General features: G+C 48.1%; 4 protein-coding genes across 5 annotated transcripts in view; 3 read left to right on the top strand and 1 right to left on the bottom strand.

Moving 5' to 3' along the window:
• The window catches only part of LOC146009797 (uncharacterized), a 928908-nt gene that overhangs the window by 318123 nt on the left and 588348 nt on the right, over positions 1-22437 (top strand). The window lies entirely within an intron of this gene.
• Positions 1-22437, top strand: part of LOC146009834 (uncharacterized) — a 547900-nt gene that overhangs the window by 70133 nt on the left and 455330 nt on the right. The gene's annotated exons all lie outside the window — the stretch shown is intronic.
• LOC146009794 (uncharacterized) overlaps positions 1-22437 on the bottom strand; it is a 381786-nt gene that overhangs the window by 221244 nt on the left and 138105 nt on the right. The window contains exons 1-6 of one of the 2 annotated variants that reach the window (XM_083150254.1): positions 16712-16816; positions 14653-14805; positions 11505-11696; positions 11302-11380; positions 7246-7343; positions 6973-7126 (exon numbers count right to left, since the gene is read on the bottom strand). The exons of the other annotated variant lie outside the window; for it this stretch is intronic. Of the exons in view, the coding sequence (XP_083006380.1) occupies positions 6973-7126; positions 7246-7343; positions 11302-11380; positions 11505-11696; positions 14653-14757 (628 nt within the window). The 5' untranslated portion in view covers positions 14758-14805; positions 16712-16816. Of the gene's footprint in view, positions 1-6972; positions 7127-7245; positions 7344-11301; positions 11381-11504; positions 11697-14652; positions 14806-16711; positions 16817-22437 lie in introns of those variants that run through there. 2 annotated transcript variants of the gene reach the window in all.
• Positions 1-22437, top strand: part of LOC146009796 (uncharacterized) — a 562226-nt gene that overhangs the window by 524700 nt on the left and 15089 nt on the right. The gene's annotated exons all lie outside the window — the stretch shown is intronic.

Below are 22437 nucleotides of genomic sequence, written 5' to 3'. Positions count from 1 at the left end.
CTGCAAAACAGAGCGGCCTCTGCTAGGTTTTGTCGCAGTGTCACTGCAGACTCCGCTTTGAACAGGAGATCGTTCAAATACAGGCTCACAATTCCTTTGAGTCCTCACTGCCCTAATCTTTGTAAATACCCTTGAGTCTGTTGCCAGCCCAAAAGAGAAGCGCCTGAAATTGAAAATGTAGGTCCCCTATTGCAAAACGCAGTAACAACTAATGTTCTGCACAAATAGGACGTGTAAATATTCGTCCTGAAAATCCATAGATTCTAGTAATTCCCCTGCCCTAGGCTCCGCAGAACCAACCTCAGGGATTTCATTCCAAAAAGATCTACCTATAAGTGTAGATATTGGGGACTTCAAATTCAGAACTGGTCTGAATCAGTTGTTTGGTTTTGGTGCTAAGAAGAGAACGAAGTAAAATTCCTTCTTTAATTCCTGTTGCGGTGCCGGGATCACTACACCCTATTCCAGGAGAGACTTTGCCGCCACCAAAAGGCCTGTGAGATTCAAGCCTTCTCTGGGTAACGGAGTAGGTGCTAACCTCTTTGGAGGAACCCCCTTTAGATTTAACCTGTAACCCTGGGATACCACATTTAGGACCCAAGGATCCTGGCCTAACAAGGCCCAAGTGATCCGATACTGTAAGAGGCGACCTCGAGAACGGATTGGGAACCCTCTTGGCTGACATGCGGAGGGTATCTCCTCACCTTAACTGGATAGACCCTGGTCTGTATTCAAACCTATAGCCTAGCGCTCAGCAGGCCAGACGTCTCCCCTCCCAGGCCATAGCCTGAGTTTTGGAGGCCTGTCTATTTGTAAAGTCCCCGAAACAGGATTTTGGAGCTTTTCCTTTCCCAGCAGCAAACTTTCCTGCTGTACTGTCCTCTGAAGGACGCACCTCCTCTAAAGGAGGAATGAAACGAAGACCGAAAAGCAGAAAACCTAGGTAGAGCTTGTAACTGTCAGCCTGGACAGGAAAATATGTTTCCCCCCTGTTGCCTGTTTCCCCAGGCCAAGAGTCTCAAACTCTTTATGCATCTTCAGAAATGACCGCTACTTTGGCCGCCATATTAACTGCCTTCACGCCAGCTTCACAAGCTGCAGCCGCCTTTACGGTGAAGGCCAAGGCTTCTGGATCTGGTTGTAGTAAAGCACACCACGTAGTAGCTCCCACTATCATAGCTTTGGAGGCCCATGCAGAAGCAATGACAGGTCTGTGGGTATAACTCCCACCTTCAATATTGCTTTAAAGCATATTTGACCACAGGGTCCTTCAAGACTGCACCTCCTGCACAGGTAAAACCGTCGCTTAGACAATCTAGCAAAGGAGCATCTACCGAGGGAACTTATTTCCCCATCAGTGAGCAAGCTCTGACGGCCTAGGATACAGGCATGAAACCTCATGGCATAAGGAGTATTGCAAACCCTCATCCGAGGGGAAAGTGACTGCGTCTCTGCGCTGCCTTTCACAAACTCCCAGCAGTGGAGGTTTACTTACATCGGACAGATTCCATGCCCAACAGCCCAAATCAATCCTCTTTATACCAGGGACAGACCTTGCTATATCCTCCCTCTGGTGGTCTCCCTCTTCCCTGATTCCACATTAGAAAACGGAAGAGATGCTATGGAGTGCCTAGAAGACACTACAGGTTCCTCAGAAACTACGGCTCCATAGGGTATAAACCCTGAGCCGTCTCCTGCTTGTAACAGAGCAGGTTCTCCTTATAGAAGGGGAACAGAACCCTGGTATTGTTGAGATGATGACTATGGTCCGGGATAATTCACCAACTCATCTCTCTTGTCTGATGAGCACAGCACTGATGCAGTTACACACTAGCCCCTAGCAGCCGCCCTGTTACACAGGCTCAGGCTGGTCCTCCCTATGAGCATCTGGGGTACAGCCATACACACAGGAAACACTTCCCTTTGTGTCCTCTGCTAAGGGGTTACATTTAGCACACATGATCTGCAGCAATTTAACATGGCCCACAACAATATCTCCCCCTTTCCAGCAGCAGCATTACTGTCAGTCATGTTTCCACAAATAAGCAAACTGTCACGGATCTGCTTATTCAAGCTTACATGACTTGTGATTCTGCTGTTTCTCAGTCTCAGTCTGAATCAGTTCTGTCTGCGTTCATGCTGCCAGTCAGTCTATGCATTGCTGGCTCCTTGATTGTGCAGCTGCGTAGAATCCAGTCTAAAACTGAAATCACCTGTAACCCTTTGCTGTCCTGTTCCCTGTTGCTCACCTGTTAAATTCACACTGAAGTCTCCTGGATTCCTGCCTCAGTTTGCAGATTGCCCTCTGTCCTTTCCTCCAATCAATGCAAGGCAGGGGGGTTAAATATCTTGCTCACAGAGGCAGAACTGACTTCAGCAACTTGTCTTCCTGCTGCATGTGCTGGATGATCTGTGCAGTTCAAGCCTGCTTCCTGGAATCCCTGCGTGAGTCTTCAGTGTCCAGCTCCCAGAGGCTCTGCTTGTCCGGCTGGTCCAGCGCTCACGGTCTGGTCCACAAATGGTCCAATTCCTGCTCCAGTTCCTGCTCATCTAGTTCCTGTGTTTATACTCGGTTTTCTTCAGTTATTTGTTATATGCCAAGTCAGCCATTTCAGTTCTGTTATCTCCGTCACCTGTTCCTGTGTCAACACCAAGTCGCTACCCTGTCCTGATACCAGTTTCCTGACCTGCCTGCTACAAGCTGCATCCAGCTATTGTGTGCTACGTCTCTGCTGTAAACTTCCAGTAATCCCGTCATTCAGCTTTTTCCTGATCCCAGCCATCCAATCTTCAATCATTCAGCCATCCAATCTTCAATCATTCAGCCATCCAATCTTCAGTCATCCAGCCATCCAATCTTCAGTCATCCAGCCATCCAATCTTCAGTCATCCAGCCATCCAATCTTCAGTCATCCAGCCATCCAATCTTCAGTCATCCAGCCATCCAATCTTCAGTCATCCAGCCATCCAATCTTCAGTCATCCAGCCGTCCAATCTTCAGTCATCCAGCCATCCAATCTTCAATCATCCAATCGTCCAATCTTCAGTCAGCCAATCGTCCAATCTTCAGGTATCCTTTTCTCTAAACTCAAATCCTGAACATTGCCTTATCCTCCCAGAACTACCAACACATATCTTGTTTATTTTGAATGGACTGCCATCTTGTTTATTTTTGCAAAGGACTGCTATCTTTTGTTACTTGTTATTTATCAGAGACTTGCATCTATTTATTAATTGTCCAATCAAGAAGTATTGATCCTGGTTACATTATCTGTTATATGAGTTCCTTCAATAAACCTGTTTGTGTTAACCCATCTCCGGCTGGTCACGCCTCTCTTCCTGAGATCCGCACCACTCCATCAATCCACCATCTGACCACTCCAGTCACGACTGATTCCACACACCCATTTCGTGACACAAACAGTGCACAATGTCAGGCAAAAGTACCAGGAAGTCAGAGTACTTATCTACTTAAAAAACACCCTAGCTAACTCTCTTCTGGCTGCTTTGTAGCAGCCCTTCAGCATAGCACCCACTCCAGTGGGCACCTAAACGAAACTGAGGAATCCTGGGATGAGGAAGGGAGGAGCCTGCCTCTTAAAGCTTTAGCAAAGGGGCCTGGCTCCTTCGGACCCCTCCTACATCCCAAGGTTGAGCTGTGTCACCAGGATAGGTTGAGAAATTACTAATAAAACATTTTATTATATATATTCCCCAACAGCACACAAGGTGCATTACACCCATAAACAGCACATAGTATAACAATAAGATGTATGAGATACACCAGAGAGTGCGGGGAGGAGACTGGTCAGATCTCTGGGCTGGTAACACACAGTGACATGGTGTGAGGGGGAGAGCAGGAGTATAATAGGGGCTGATGGCACCTGATGTATGAGATACACCAGAGAGTGCGGGGAGGAGACTGGTCAGATCTCTGGGCTGGTAACACACAGTGACATGATGTGAGGAGGAGAGCAGGAGTATAATAGGGGCTGATGGCTCCTGATGTATGAGATACACCAGAGAGTGCGGGGAGGAGACTGGTCAGATCTCTGGGCTGGTAACACACAGTGACATGATGTGAGGGGGAGAGCAGGAGTATAATAGGGGGCTGATGACTCCTGATGTATGAGATACACCAGAGAGTGCGGGGAGGAGACTGGTCAGATCTCTGGGCAGGTAACACACAGTGACACGATGTGAGGGGAGAGCAGGAGTATAATAGGGGCTGATGGCTGCTGATGTATGAGATACACCAGAGAGTGCGGGGAGGAGACTGGTCAGATCTCTGGGCTGGTAACACACAGTGACATGATGTGAGGAGAGAGCAGGAGTATAATAGGGGCTGATGGCTCCTGATGTATGAGATACACCAGAGAGTGCGGGGAGGAGACTGGTCAGATCTCTGGGCTGGTAACACACAGTGACATGATGTGAGGGGGAGAGCAGGAGTATAATAGGGGCTGATGTCTCCTGATGTATGAGATACACCAGAGAGTGCGGGGAGGAGACTGGTTAGATCTCTGGGCTGGTAACACAGTGACATGATGTGAGGGGGAGAGCAGGAGTATAATAGAGGCTGATGGCTCCTGATGTATGAGATACACCAGAGAGTGCGGGGAGGAGACTGGTCAGATCTCTGGGATGGTAACACACAGTGACATGATGTGAGGAGGAGAGCAGGAGTATAATAGGGGCTGATGGCTCCTGATGTATGAGATACACCAGAGAGTGCGGGGAGGAGACTGGTCAGATCTCTGGGCTGGTAACACACAGTGACATGATGTGAGGGGGAGAGCAGGAGTATAATAGGGGGCTGATGACTCCTGATGTATGAGATACACCAGAGAGTGCGGGGAGGAGACTGGTCAGATCTCTGGGCTGGTAACACACAGTGACATGATGTGAGGAGAGAGCAGGAGTATAATAGGGGCTGATGGCTCCTGATGTATGAGATACACCAGAGAGTGCGGGGAGGAGACTGGTCAGATCTCTGGGCTGGTAACACACAGTGACATGATGTGAGGGGGAGAGCAGGAGTATAATAGGGGCTGATGGCTCCTGATGTATGAGATACACCAGACAGTGCGGGGAGGAGACTGGTCAGATCTCTGGGCTGGTAACACACAGTGACATGATGTGAGGGGGAGAGCAGGAGTATAATAGGGGCTGATGGCTCCTGATGTATGAGATACACCAGAGAGTGCGGGGAGGAGACTGGTCAGATCTCTGGGCTGGTAACACACAGTGACATGATGTGAGGGGGAGAGCAGGAGTATAATAGGGGCTGATGGCTCCTGATGTATGAGATACACCAGAGAGTGCGGGGAGGAGACTGGTCAGATCTCTGGGCTGGTAACACACAGTGACATGATGTGAGGGCGAGAGCAGGAGTATAATAGGGGCTGATGGCTCCTGGTGTATGAGATACACCAGAGAGTGCGGGGAGGAGACTGGTCAGATCTCTGGGCTGGTAACACACAGTGACATGATGTGAGGGGGAGAGCAGGAGTATAATAGGGGCTGATGGCTCCTGGTGTATGAGATACACCAGAGAGTGCGGGGAGGAGACTGGTCAGATCTCTGGACTGGTAACACACAGTGACATGATGTGAGGGGGAGAGCAGGAGTATAATAGGGGCTGATGGCTGCTGATGTATGAGATACACCAGAGAGTGCGGGGAGGAGACTGGTCAGATCTCTGGGCTGGTAACACACAGTGACATGATGTGAGGGGGAGAGCAGGAGTATAATAGGGGCTGATGGCTGCTGATGTATGAGATACACCAGAGAGTGCGTGGAGGAGACTGGTCAGATCTCTGGGCTGGTAACACACAGTGACATGATGTGAGGGGGAGAGCAGGAGTATAATAGGGGCTGATGGCTGCTGATGTATGAGATACACCAGAGAGTGCGGGGAGGAGACTGGTCAGATCTCTGGGCTGGTAACACACAGTGACATGATGTGAGGGGGAGAGCAGGAGTATAATAGGGGCTGATGGCTCCTGATGTATGAGATACACCAGAGAGTGTGGGGAGGAGACTGGTCAGATCTCTGGGCTGGTAACACACAGTGACATGATGTGAGGGGGAGAGCAGGAGTATAATAGGGGTTGATGGCTCCTGATGTATGATATACACCAGAGAGTGCGGGGAGGAGACTGGTCAGATGTATGGGCTGGTAACACACAGTGACATGATGTGAGGGGAGAGCAGGAGTATAATAGGGGCTGATGGCTGCTGATGTATGAGATACACCAGAGAGTGCGGGGAGGAGACTGGTCAGATCTCTGGGCTGGTAACACACAGTGACATGATGTGAGGGGGAGAGCAGGAGTATAATAGGGGCTGATGGCACCTGATGTATGAGATACACCAGAGAGTGCGGGAGGAGACTGGTCAGATCTCTGGGCTGGTAACACACAGTGACATGATGTGAGGGGGAGAGCAGGAGTATAATAGGGGCTGATGGCTCCTGATGTATGATATACACCAGAGAGTGCGGGGAGGAGACTGGTCAGATCTGTGGGCTGGTAACACACAGTGACACGATGTGAGGGGGAGAGCAGTAGTATAATAGGGGCTGATGGCTCCTGATGTATGAGATACACCAGAGAGTACGGGGAGGAGACTGGTCAGATCTCTGGGCTGGTAACACACAGTGACATGATGTGAGGGGAGAGCAGGAGTATAATAGGAACTGATGGCTCCTAATGTATGAGATACACCAGAGAGTGCGGGGAGGAGACTGGTCAGATCTCTGGGCTGGTAACACACAGTGACATGATGCGAGGGGGAGAGCAGGAGCATAATAGGGGCTGATGGCTCCTGATGTATGAGATACACCAGAGAGTGCGAGGAGGAGACTAGTCAGATCTCTGGGCTGGTAACACACAGTGACATGATGGCAACAGACTCCAGATCTGGAAAGATTTCACCAACATTAGTCTGTAATAAGTGTTTATTACTCACCTGTGCTGATATCTGTAGGGATTTCCTCCTCCTTACACTGCTGATCACCCCTCACATACGTCTCTTCTTCCTCTATAACTTCCGCCTTCATATCAGTCTCATATGCCTCTTCTCCCTCAGTATCTTCTATCTTGATAACAGTCAGGGATTCACCCTAAATTTAGACAATAACATTACACAGTATAATATCAGTGTATAAGACACACAGCTTCTGTATAGATCATATTGTGACAGTCACTTTGTTGTATTGGAGAGACCCTAAATCCCACCTACCTGATGTTTCTGTGGGATCCTGTGATTCTCCTCTGTACAATCCTGGGAATACAGAGGACGGGGACATCTCTCTGGTGTATCTCGGTTACTGGGCCCATCTGTAGGAGACACGCAGTGACTGAGTACATGGTATATATGTGATTATCCTGGGAATACAGAGGACGGGGACATCTCTCTGGGGTATTCCTGTTACTGGGCCCATCTGTAGGAGACACGCAGTGACTGAGGACATTGTATATATGTGATTATCCTGGGAATACAGAGGACGGGGACATCTCTCTGGGGTATTCCTGTTACTGGGCCCATCTGTAGGAGACACGCAGTGACTGAGGACATGGTATATATGTGATTATCCTGGGAATACAGAGGACGGGGACATCTCTCTGGGGTATTCCTATTACTGGGCCCATCTGTAGGAGACACGCAGTGACTGAGGACATGGTATATATGTGATTATCCTGGGAATACAGAGGACGGGGACATATCTCTGGGGTATTCCTGTTACTGGCCCATCTGTAGGAGACACGCAGTGACTGAGGACATGGTATATATGTGATTATCCTGGGAATACAGAGGACGGGGACATCTCTCTGGGGTATTCCTGTTACTGGGCCCATCTGTAGGAGACACACAGTGACTGAGGACATTGTATATATGTGATTATCCTGGGAATACAGAGGACGGGGACATCTCTCTGGGGTACTCCTGTTACTGGGCCCATCTGTAGGAGACACGCAGTGACTGAGGACATTGTATATATGTGACTATCCTGGGAATATAGAGGACGGGGACATCTCTCTGGGGTATTCCTGTTACTGGCCCCATCTGTAGGAGACACACAGTGACTGAGGACATGGTATATATGTGATTATCCTGGGAATACAGAGGACGGGGACATCTCTCTGGGGTATTCCTGTTACTGGGCCCATCTGTAGGAGACACACAGTGACTGAGTACATTGTATATATGTGATTATCCTGGGAATACAGAGGACGGGGACATCTCTCTGGTGTATCTCGGTTACTGGGCCCATCTGTAGGAGACACGCAGTGACTGAGTACATGGTATATATGCGATTATCCTGGGAATACAGAGGACGGGGACATCTCTCTGGGGTATTCCTGTTACTGGGCCCATCTGTAGGAGACACGCAGTGACTGAGGACATTGTATATATGTGATTATCCTGGGAATACAGAGGACGGGGACATCTCTCTGGGGTATTCCTGTTACTGGGCCCATCTGTAGGAGACACGCAGTGACTGAGGACATGGTATATATGTGATTATCCTGGGAATACAGAGGACGGGGACATCTCTCTGGGGTATTCCTGTTACTGGGCCCATCTGTAGGAGACACACAGTGACTGAGGACATGGTATATATGTGATTATCCTGGGAATACAGAGGACGGGGACATCTCTCTGGGGTATTCCTGTTACTGGGCCCATCTGTAGGAGACACGCAGTGACTGAGTACATGGTATATATGTGATTATCCTGGGAATACAGAGGACGGGGACATCTCTCTGGGGTATTCCTGTTACTGGGCCCATCTGTAGGAGACACACAGTGACTGAGGACATGGTATATATGTGATTATCCTGGGAATACAGAGGACGGGGACATCTCTCTGGGGTATTCCTGTTACTGGGCCCATCTGTAGGAGACACACAGTGACTGAGGACATTGTATATATGTGACTATCCTGGGAATATAGAGGACGGGGACATCTCTCTGGGGTATTCCTGTTACTGGCCCCATCTGTAGGAGACACACAGTGACTGAGGACATGGTATATATGTGATTATCCTGGGAATACAGAGGACGGGGACATCTCTCTGGGGTATTCCTGTTACTGGGCCCATCTGTAGGAGACACGCAGTGACTGAGTACATTGTATATATGTGATTATCCTGGGAATACAGAGGACGGGGACATCTCTCTGGGGCATTCCTGTTACTGGGCCCATCTGTAGGAGACACGCAGTGACTGAGTACATGGTATATATGTGATTATCCTGGGAATACAGAGGACGGGGACATCTCTCTGGGGTATTCCTGTTACTGGCCCCATCTGTAGGAGACACACAGTGACTGAGGACATTGTATATATGTGATTATCCTGGGAATACAGAGGACGGGGACATCTCTCTGGGGTATTCCTGTTACTGGCCCCATCTGTAGGAGACACACAGTGACTGAGGACATTGTATATATGTGATTATCCTGGGAATACAGAGGACGGGGACATCTCTCTGGGGTATTCCTGTTACTGGGCCCATCTGTAGGAGACACGCAGTGACTGAGGACATTGTATATATGTGATTATCCTGGGAATACAGAGGACGGGGACATCTCTCTGGGGTATTCCTGTTACTGGGCCCATCTGTAGGAGACACACAGTGACTGAGGACATGGTATATATGTGATTATCCTGGGAATACAGAGGACGGGGACATCTCTCTGGGGTATTCCTGTTACTGGGCCCATCTGTAGGAGACACGCAGTGACTGAGTACATTGTATATATGTGATTATCCTGGGAATACAGAGGACGGGGACATCTCTCTGGGGTATTCCTGTTACTGGCCCCATCTGTAGGAGACACGCAGTGACTGAGTACATGGTATATATGTGATTATCCTGGGAATACAGAGGACGGGGACATCTCTCTGGGGTATTCCTGTTACTGGCCCATCTGTAGGAGACACACAGTGACTGAGGACATGGTATATATGCGATTATCCTGGGAATACAGAGGACGGGGACATCTCTCTGGGGTATTCCTGTTACTGGGCCCATCTGTAGGAGACATGCAGTGACTGAGGACATGGTATATATGTGATTATCCTGGGAATACAGAGGACGGGGACATCTCTCTGGGGTATTCCTGTTACTGGCCCATCTGTAGGAGACACACAGTGACTGAGGACATGGTATATATGTGATTATCCTGGGAATACAGAGGACGGGACATCTCTCTGGGGTATTCCTGTTACTGGCCCCATCTGTAGGAGACACACAGTGACTGAGTACATGGTATATATGTGATTATCCTGGGAATACAGAGGACGGGGACATCTCTCTGGGGTATTCCTGTTACTGGGCCCATCTGTAGGAGACACGCAGTGACTGAGGACATGGTATATATGTGATTATCCTGGGAATACAAAGGACAGGGACATCTCTCTGGGGTATCTCTGTTAGTGGGCCCATCTGTAGGAGACACGCAGTGACTGAGGACATGGTATATATGTGATTATCCTGGGAATACAGAGGACGGGGACATCTCTCTAGGGTATTCCTGTTACTGGGCCCATCTGTAGGAGACATGCAGTGACTGAGGACATTGTATATATGTGATTATCCTGGGAATACAGAGGACGGGGACATCTCTCTGGGGTATTCCTGTTACTCTGCCCATCTGTAGGAGACACGCAGTGACTGAGGACATAGTATATATGTGATTATACTGGGAATACAGAGGACGGGGACATCTCTCTGGGGTATTCCTGTTACTGGGCCCATCTGTAGGAGACACACAGTGACTGAGTACATGGTATATATGTGATTATCCTGGGAATACAGAGGACGGGGACATATCTCTGGGGTATTCCTGTTACTGGCCCATCTGTAGGAGACACACAGTGACTGAGGACATTGTATATATGTGATTATCCTGGGAATACAGAGGACGGGGACATCTCTCTGGGGTATTCCTGTTACTGGGCCCATCTGTAGGAGACACGCAGTGACTGAGGACATTGTATATATGTGATTATCCTGGGAATACAGAGGACGGGGACATCTCTCTGGGGTATTCCTGTTACTGGGCCCATCTGTAGGAGACACACAGTGACTGAGGACATGGTATATATGTGATTATCCTGGGAATACAGAGGATGGGGACATCTCTCTGGGGTATCCCTGTTACTGGGCCCATCTTTAGGAGACACACAGTGACTGAGGACATGGTATATATTTGATTATCAGATGATGGGTGTATATAGGGGACCCCCATACCTGCTCTCCCCTGTATAATAAATGTCTCCTCTTACCCAGTGATGTGAGGGGCCGGTGACTCTCCATCATCACGTCCTTGTACAGACCCCTGTGTTCCTCTATATACTCCCCCTCCTGCATGGAGAGATAGACAGTGACATCCTGACACCTTATAGGCACCTGACACACACAATGATACAGTCATCACCCAGACACATCCCCCGGTGTTACTGTATAACGTCCCATTCCCAGCAGTCACCTCTCCGGTCAGCAGCTGAATGATCTTCTTGGTGAGTTCCAGGATCTTCTGGTCATTGTGCCTCTCATGTATCAGTGAGTGAGGTGGAGGCACCGTGATGGGGCTCTGGGTCCTTCTCTGTCCTCCTGACACACGGGGACGTCTGCTGAGTGTCTCACACTCACCGGATGTCTTCTTCACTACTGTGTAATCCTGTGTATTGGGGGAGACATCAAATATCATTATATACTGTACAATCCCAGATCCCATCACCTCCCCGGTCACCTCCCTGTATTATTACTATAGATAGAAGTGATGTCACTGTCACCTCGTCACGTCACTGTATTATTACTATAGATATAAGTGATGTCACTGTCACCTCCCCGGTCATATCCCTGTATTATTACTATAGATATAAGTGATTTCACTGTCACCTCCCCTGTCACGTCCCTGTATTATTACTATAGATATAAGTGATGTCACTGTCACCTCCCTGGTCACGTCCCTGTATTATTACTATAGATATAAGTGATGTCACCTCCCCGGTCACGTCCCTGTATTATTACTATAGATATAAGTCATGTCACTGTCATCTCCCCGGTCACCTCCCTGTATTATTACTATAGATATAAGTGATGTCACTGTCACCTCGCTGGTCACGTCCCTGTATTATTACTATAGATATAAGTGATGTCACCTCCCCGGTCACGTCCCTGTATTGTTACTATAGATATAAGTGATGTCACTGTCACCTCCCCGGTCACGTCCCTGTATTATTACTATAGATATAAGTGATGTCACTGTCACCTCCCCGGTCACATCCCTGTATTATTACTATAGATATAAGGGATGTCACTGTCACCTCGCTGGTCACGTCCCTGTATTATTACTATAGATATAAGTGATGTCACCGTCTCCTCCCCGGTCACGTCCCTGTATTATTACTATAGATATAAGTGATGTCACTGTCACCTCCCTGTATTATTACTATAGATATAAGTGATGTCACTGTCACAACCCCGGTGACATCCCTGTATTATTACTATAGATATAAGTGATGTCACCTCCCCGGTCACGTCCCTGTATTATTACTATAGATATAAGTGATGTCACTGTCATCTCCCCGGTCACATCTCTGTATTATTACTATAGATATAAGTGATGTCACTGTCAGCTCCCCGGTCACGTTCCTGTATTATTACTATAGATATAAGTGATGTCACTGTCACCTCCCCGGTCACATCTCTGTATTATTACTATAGATATAAGTGATGTCACTGTCACCTCCCCGGTCACGTCCCTGTATTATTACTATAGATATAAGTGATGTCACTGTCACCTCCCTGGTCACGTCCCTGTATTATTACTATAGATATAAGTGATGTCACCTCCCCGGTCACGTCCCTGTATTATTACTATAGATATAAGTCATGTCACTGTCATCTCCCCGGTCACCTCCCTGTATTATTACTATAGATATAAGTGATGTCACTGTCACCTCGCTGGTCACGTCCCTGTATTATTACTATAGATATAAGTGATGTCACCGTCTCCTCCCCGGTCACGTCCCTGTATTATTACTATAGATATAAGTGATGTCACTGTCACCTCCCCAGTCACGTCCCTGTATTATTACTATAGATATAAGTGATGTCACCTCCCCGGTCACGTCCCTGTATTATTACTATAGATATGTGATGTCACGGTCATCTCCCCGGTCACGTCCCTGTATTGTTACTATAGATATAAGTGATGTCACTGTCACCTCCCCGGTCACGTCCCTGTATTATTACTATAGATATAAGTGATGTCACTGTCACCTCCCCGGTCACATCCCTGTATTATTACTATAGATATAAGGGATGTCACTGTCACCTCGCTGGTCACGTCCCTGTATTATTACTATAGATATAAGTGATGTCACCGTCTCCTCCCCGGTCACGTCCCTGTATTATTACTATAGATATAAGTGATGTCACTGTCACCTCCCCAGTCACGTCCCTGTATTATTACTATAGATATAAGTGATGTCACTGTCACAACCCCGTTGACATCCCTGTATTATTACTATAGATATAAGTGATGTCACCTCCCCGGTCACGTCCCTGTATTATTACTATAGATATAAGTGATGTCACTGTCATCTCCCCGGTCACATCTCTGTATTATTACTATAGATATAAGTGATGTCACTGTCAGCTCCCCGGTCACGTCCCTGTATTATTACTATAGATATAAGTGATGTCACTGTCACCTCCTTGGCCACGTCCCTGTATTATTACTATAGATATAAGTGATGTCACTGTCACCTCCCCGGTCACGTCCCTGTATTATTACTATATATATATATATGTGATGTCACTGTCACCTCCCTGTATTATTACTATAGATAAAAGTGATGTCACTGTCACCTCCCCGGTCACGTCCCTGTATTATTACTATAGATATAAGTGATGTCACTGTCACCTCCCCGGTCATATCACTGTATTATTACTATAGATAGAAGTGATGTCACTGTCACCTCCCCGGTCATATCCCTGTATTATTACTATAGATAGAAGTGATGTCACGGTCACCTCCCCGGTCATGTTCCTGTATTATTACTATAGATATAAGTGATGTCACTGTCACCTCCCCGGTCACGTCCCTGTATTATTACTATAGATATAAGTGATGTCACTGTCACCTCCCCGGTCACCTCCCTGTATTATTACTATAGATATAAGTGATGTCACCTTCCCGGTCACGTCCCTGTATTATTACTATAGATATAAGTGATGTCACCTTCCCGGTCACGTCCCTGTATTATTACTATAGATATAAGTGATGTCACTGTCACCTCCCCGGTCACGTCCCTGTATTATTACTATAGATATAAGTGATGTCACTGTCACCTCCCCGGTCACGTCCCTGTATTATTACTATAGATATAATTGATGTCACTGTCACCTCCCCGGTCACGTCCCTGTATTATTAATATAGATATAAGTGATGTCACTGTCACCTCCCCGGTCACGTCCCTGTATTATTACTATAGATATAAGTGATGTCACTGTCACCTCCCCGGTCACGTTCCTGTATTATTACTGTAGATATAAGTGATGTCACTGTCACCTCCCCGGTCACGTCCCTGTGTTATTACTATAGATATAAGTGATGTCACTGTCACCTCCCCGGTCAGCAGGTAGATGATCTCCAGGGTGAGACTTAGTATCCTCTCAGACATGTGACTCCCGTCCTTCTCCATCCTCAGGGAATCAGTGACGCGTCTCATCCTCACGTGCCGTGTAGTAAACTCTCTGGATCCTCAGAGCTCAGTGGTCTAGGAGTAAGTATAATAATTATACTACACAGCACAGAGCACACATGTAACATAGATATGAAGCATTGAGTCCTCCTCTATCCCCCATGTCACACAGCCCTGGTCACACATCAGACGCCCAAAGGCAGCTCCCTCTGTATAATAATAATAACAGGATACCACAGGCTGTATAGTAATAATAAAAGGACACCACAGGCTGCTCAACAAGACACCACAGGCTGTTCGGTCCGAAAAATAATAATAATAAAAGGACACCACAGGCCCCTCCTCCTGTATAATAATAACAACAACAACAACAACAAGAAACTACAGTCTGCTCCCCATGTATAAAAAAAATATCAGGACAGACAGCACTGGCTGCTCCCCCTGTATAATACCAGGACACCATCAGCTGCTCCCACTGTATAATAATAATATGACACCACAGTCTGCTACCCCTGTATTATTTTAATAACAGGAAACCACAGGCTGCTCCACCTGTAGAATATTAATAACAGGACACCCCAGGCTGCTCCTACTGTATAACAATTATAACAGGACACCACAGGCTGCTCCCCCTGTATAATAATAACATTACACCACAGGCTGCTCCCCTGTATAAAAATAATTACAGGAAGCCACAGGCTGCTCCCCCTGTGTAATAAGAATAACAGGACACCACAGGCTGCTCCCCCTGTATAATAATAACAGGACACCACAGGCTGCTCCCCCTGTATAATAATAACAGGACACCACAGGCTGCTCCCCCTGTATAATAATAATAATAACATCAAGACACCACAGACTGCTCCCCAAATACAATAATAATAATAATATGCCACAACAGGCTGCTCCACCGGTATAATAATAAGACACCACACGTTGCTCCCCATGTATAATCATAATAATAAGACACCACAGACTGCTCCCACTGTATTATTTTAATAACAGGACACCACAGGCTGCTTCACCTGTAGAATATTAATAACAGGACACCACAGGCTGCTCCTACTGTATAATAATAATAACAGTACACCACAGGCTGCTCCCCCTGTATAATAATAAGAGTACACCACAGGCTGCTCCCCCTCTATAATATTAATAATAACAAGAACCAAAGGACACCACAGGCTGCTCCCCCTGTATAATAATAATAATAATAATAGGACACCACAGGCTGCTCCCCCTGTATAATAACAGGACACCACAGGCTGCTCCCCCTGTATAATAACAGGACACCACAGGCTGCTCCTCCTGTATAGTAATAATAACAGGACACCACAGGCTGCTGCCCCTGTATAACAACAACAACAACAGGACACCACAGGCTGCTCCCCCTGTATAATAACAGGACACCACAGGCTGCTCCCCTGTATAATAACAGGACACCACAGGCTGCTCCCCTGTATAATAATAACAGGACACCTGTATAATAATAACCGGACACCACAGGCTGCTCCCCCTGTATAATAATAACAGGACACCACAGGCTGCTCCCCCTGTATAATAATAACCGGACACCACTGGCTGCTCCCCCTGCATAATAATAACCGGACATCACAGGCTGCTCCTCCTGTATAATAATAACCGGACATCGCAGGCTGCTCCCCCTGTATTATAATAATAATAATAATAACAACAGGACATCACAGGCTGCTCCCCCTGTATAAAAAAAGGACACCACAGGCTACTCCCCCTGTATTATTATAATAGAACACTGCAGGCTACTCCCCCTGTATAATATTACCAGGACACCACAGGCTGCTCCCCCTGTATAATAATAACAGGACACCACAGGCTGCTCCCCCTGTATAGTAATATAAGTACAACACAAGCGGCTCCCCCTGTATAGTAATATAAGTACAACACAAGCGGCTCCCCCTGTATGGTAATATAAGTACAACACAAGCTGCTCCACCTGCATTACCTCAGCTATACAACCGTTTTTCTTGGAAAATTGACAACGAGAAATAAAACGCTGGAAATCACGTGGTAAGTAGAGGCGGGATGTCTGATGGAACGCACAGACAGGAAGTCAGGTGGAACGCACAGAGAGGAAGGCAGCTGGAACGCACAGAAAGGAAGTCGAGTAAAAGTGTTGGACCTGACTTCCTGTCTGTGCTTTCCAGCTGCCTTCCTCTCAGTGCGTTCCACCTGACTTCCTGTCTGTGCGTTCCATCAGACATCCCGCCTCTACTTAACACGTGATTTCCGGCTTTGTGTTTCTCGTCGTCAATTTTCCGAGAAAAATGGTTGTATGGCTGAGGTAATGCAGGTGGAGCAGCTTGTGTTGTACTTATATTACTATACAGGGAGAGCAGCCTGTGGTGTGCTGTTGTTATTATTATTATTATACAGGCGGAGCAGACTGTGATGTACTGTTATTATTATACAGGGGGAGCAGCCTGTGGTGTCATGTTATTATTATACAGGGGGAGCAGCCTGTGGTGTCCAGTTATTATTATACAGGGGGAGCAGCCTGTGGTGTCCTGTTATTATTATACATGTGAGCAGCCTGTGATGTCCTGTTATTATTATACAGGGGGAGCAGCCTGTGGTGTCCTGTTATTATTATACATGTGAGCAGCCTGTGGTGTCCTGTTATTATTATACAGGAGAGCAGCCTGTGGTGTCCTGTTGTTGTTGTTGTTATTATTATTATACAGGGGGAGCAGCCTGTGGTGTCCTGTTATTATTATACAGGTGAGCAGCCTGTATTGTCCTGTTATTATTATACAGGGGAGCAGCCTGTGGTGTCCTGTTGTTATTATTATACAGGGGGAGCAGCCTGTATTGTCCTGTTATTATTATACAGAGGGAGCAGCCTGTGGTGTCCTGTTATTATTATACAGGGGGAGCAGCCTGTGGTGTCCTGTTATTATTATACAGGGGGAGCAGCCTGTGGTGTCCTGTTATTATTATTATAAAGGGGGAGTAGCCTGTGGTGTCCTGTTACTATTATTATAAAGGGGGAGCAGCCTGTGGTGTCCTTTTTTTTATTATTATCATACAGGGGGCGCAGCCTGTGGTGTCCTATTATTATTATACAGGGGGAGCAGCCTGTGGTTTACTGTAATTATTATACAGGGGAGCAGCATGTGGTGTCATTGTTATTATTATCATTATAAAGGGGGAGCAGCCTGTGGTGTCCCGTTATTATTATTATACAGGGGGATCAGACTGTGTTGTCCTGTTATTATTATACAGGGGGAGCAGCCTGTGGCGTCCTGTTATTATTATAATACAGTGGGAGCAGACTGTGGTGTCCTGTTGTTATTATTATTATACAGGGGGAGCAGCCTGTGGTGTCCTGTTATTATTATATTGGGGGGAGCAGCCTGTGATATCCTGTTATTATTATAATTATTATTATACAGGGGGAGCAGCCTGTGGTGTCCTGTTACTATTATTATAAAGGGGGAGCAGCCTGTGGTGTCCTTTTTTTATTATTATTATACAGGGGGAGCAGCCTGTGGTGTCCTATTATTATTATACAGGGGGAGCAGCCTGTGGTTTACTGTAATTATTATACAGGGGAGCAGCATGTGGTGTCATTGTTATTATTATCATTATAAAGGGGGAGCAGCCTGTGGTGTCCTGTTATTATTATACAGGGGGAGAAGCCTGTGGTATCCTGTTAATATTATTATACAGGGAGAGCAGCCTGTGGTGTCCTGTTGTTATTATTATGCAGGGGGAGCAGCCTGTGGTGTCCTGTTATTATTATACAGGGGGAGCAGCCTGTGGTGTCCTGTTATAATTATACGGGGGGAGCAGCCTGTGTTGTCCTGATATTATTATTATTATACAGGAGGAGCAGCCTGTGGTGTCCTGTTATTATTATACGGGGGAGCAGCCTGTGGTGTCCTGTTATTAATATACAGGGGGAGCAGCCTGTGGTGTCCTGTTATTATTATACAGGGGGAGCAGCCTGTGGTGTCCTGTTATTCTTATTACACAGGGGGAGCAGCCTGTGGCTTCCTGTAATTATTTTTAAATCCTGAAAACCCTCAATAATAACTGACCGGGGATCGATCTCACATGGATTTCACATCAATATCTACAGTTTGTCAAACGTTTTGTACTTTTGTAAACAGGATTACACAGTAATGAAGAAGACATCCAGTGATTGTGAGACACCCCGCAGCCGTCCCCGTGTGTCAGGAGGACTGAGCCCCATCACGATACCTCCACCATACTAAACTATACAAGAGAGACAGTGACAAGAAGATCATGGAACTCCCCAACAAGATCAATGAGTTGCTCATTGGAGAGGTGACTGCTGGGAATGGGACGTTATACAGTAACACCGGGGGATGTGACCGGAGAGGTGACTGCTGGGAATGGGGCGTTATACAGTAACACCGGGGGATGTGATCGGAGAGGTGACTGCTGGGAATGGGACGTTATACAGTAACACCGGGGGATGTGACCGGAGAGGTGACTGCTGGGAATGGGGCGTTATACAGTAACACCGGGGGATGTGACCGGAGAGGTGACTGCTGGGAATGGGACGTTATACAGTAACACCGGGGGATGTGACCGGAGAGGTGACTGCTGGGAATGGGACGTTATACAGTAACACCGGGGGATGTGACCGGAGAGGTGACTGCTGGGAATGGGACATTATACAGTAACACCGGGGGATGTGACCGGGGAGGTGACTGCTGGGAATGGGACATTATACAGTAACACCGGGGGATGTGACCGGACAGGTGACTGCTGGGAATGGGACGTTATACAGTAACACCGGGGGATGTGACCGGAGAGGTGACTGCTGGGAATGGGACGTTATACAGTAACACCGGGGATGTGACCGGAGAGGTGACTGCTGGGAATGGGACGTTATACAGTAACACCGGGGGATGTGACCGGAGAGGTGACTCCTGGGAATGGGACGTTATACAGTAACACCGGGGGATGTGACCGGGGAGGTGACTGCTGGGAATGGGACATTATACAGTAACACCGGGGGATGTGACCGGAGAGGTGACTGCTGGGAATGGGACGTTATACAGTAACACCGGGGGATGTGACCGGAGAGGTGACTGCTGGGAATGGGACGTTATACAGTAACACCGGGGGATGTGACCGGAGAGGTGACTGCTGGGAATGTGATGTTATACAGTAACACCGGGGGATGTGACCGGAGAGGTGACTGCTGGGAATGGGACGTTATACAGTAACACCGGGGGATGTAGCCAGAGAGGTGACTGCTGGGAATGGGACGTTATACAGTAACACCGGGGGATGTGACCGGAGAGGTGACTGCTGGGAATGGGGCGTTATACAGTAACACCGGGGGATGTGATCGGAGAGGTGACTGCTGGGAATGGGACGTTATACAGTAACACCGGGGGATGTGACCGGAGAGGTGACTGCTGGGAATGGGACGTTATACAGTAACACCGGGGGATGTGACCGGAGAGGTGACTGCTGGGAATGGGGCGTTATACAGTAACACCGGGGGATGTGACCGGAGAGGTGACTGCTGGGAATGGGACGTTATACAGTAACACCGGGGGATGTGACCGGAGAGGTGACTGCTGGGAATGTGATGTTATACAGTAACACCGGGGGATGTGACCGGAGAGGTGACTGCTGGGAATGGGACGTTATACAGTAACACCGGGGGATGTGACCGGAGAGGTGACTGCTGGGAATGGGACATTATACAGTAACACCGGGGGATGTGACCGGGGAGGTGACTGCTGGGAATGGGACATTATACAGTAACACCGGGGGATGTGACCGGGGAGGTGACTGCTGGGAATGGGACGTTATACAGTAATACCGGGGGATGTGACCGGAGAGGTGACTGCTGGGAATGGGACGTTATACAGTAACACCGGGGATGTGACCGGAGAGGTGACTGCTGGGAATGGGACGTTATACAGTAACACCGGGGGATGTGACCGGAGAGGTGACTCCTGGGAATGGGACGTTATACAGTAACATCGGGGGATGTGACCGGGGAGGTGACTGCTGGGAATGGGACATTATACAGTAACACCGGGGGATGTGACCGGAGAGGTGACTGCTGGGGAATGTGACATTATACAGTAACACCGGTGGATGTGACCGGAGAGGTGACTGCCGGGAATGGGACGTTATACAGTAACACCGGGGGGTGTGACCGGAGAGGTGACTGCTGGGAATGTGACATTATACAGTAACACCGGGGGATGTGACCGGAGAGGTGACTGCTGGGAATGGGACGTTTTACAGTAACACCGGGGGATGTGACCGGAGAGGTGACTTCTGGGAATGGGGCGTTATACAGTAACACCGGGAGATGTGACCGGAGAGGTGACTGCTGGGAATGGGACGTTATACAGTAACACCGGGGGATGTGACCGGAGAGGTGACTGCTGGGAATGGGATGTAATACAGTAACACCGGGAGATGTGACCGGAGAGGTGACTGCTGGGAATGGGACGTTATACAGTAACACCGGGGGATGTGACTAGAGAGGTGACTGCTGGGAATGGGACGTTATACAGTAACACCGGGGGATGTGACCGGAGAGGTGACTGCCGGGAATGGGACGTTATACAGTAACACTGGGGGGTGTGACCGGAGAGGTGACTGCTGGGAATGTGACATTATACAGTAACACCGGGGGATGTGACCGGAGAGGTGACTGCTGGGAATGGGACGTTTTACAGTAACACCGGGGGATGTGACCGGAGAGGTGACTGCTGGGAATGGGACGTTATACAGTAACACCGGGGGATGTGACCGGAGAGGTGACTGCTGGGAATAGGACGTTATACAGTAACACCGGGGGATGTGACCGGAGAGGTGACTGCTGGGAATGGGACGTTATACAGTGACACCGGGGGAGGTGACCGGAGAGGTGACTGCTGGAAATGGGACATTATACAGTAACACCGGGGGATGTGTCTGGGTGATGACTGTATCATTGTGTGTGTCAGGTGCCTATAAGGCAGGCATGTCCAACCTGCGGCCCTCCAGATGTGCTAAAACTACACATCCCAGCATGCCTTGCCACAATTTGGCTATTAGGGAATGCTAGAATGATGGCAATGCATGCTGGGATGTATAGTTTTAGCACATCTGGAGGGCCGCAGGTTGGACATGCCTGCTATAAGGTGTCAGGATGTCACTGTCTCTCTCTCTCCATGCAGGAGGGGAAGTATATAGAGGAACACAGGGGTCTGTACAAGGACGTGATGAGGAATCACCGGCCCCTTAAATCACTGGGTAAGAGGAGACCTTTATTGTACAGGGGGAAGCAGGTATGGGGGTCCCCTTTATACTCCCAGCATCTTATAATCACATATATACAATGTCCTCAGTCACTGTGTGTCTCCTACAGATGGGCCAGTAACAGGAATACCCCAGAGAGATGTCCCCGTCCTCTGTATTCCCAGGATAATCACATATATACAATGTCCTCAGTCACTGCGTGTCTCCTACAGATGGGCCCAGTAACAGAGATACCCCAGAGAGATGTCCCCGTCCTCTGTATTCCCAGGATAATCACATATATACCATGTCCTCAGTCACTGCGTGTCTCCTACAGATGGGCCAGTAACAGGAATACCCCAGAGAGATGTCCCCGTCCTCTGTATTCCCAGGATAATCACATATATACAATGTACTCAGTCACTGCGTGTCTCCTACAGA

The sequence above is a fragment of the Crinia signifera genome, chromosome 6 (genome assembly GCF_055691185.1).
Source record: "Crinia signifera chromosome 6, ASM5569118v1, whole genome shotgun sequence".
Classification (NCBI taxonomy): domain Eukaryota; kingdom Metazoa; phylum Chordata; class Amphibia; order Anura; family Myobatrachidae; genus Crinia; species Crinia signifera.
Note: the sequence above shows the minus strand (reverse complement) of the source record. Positions and strands in the feature narration are given on the sequence as shown.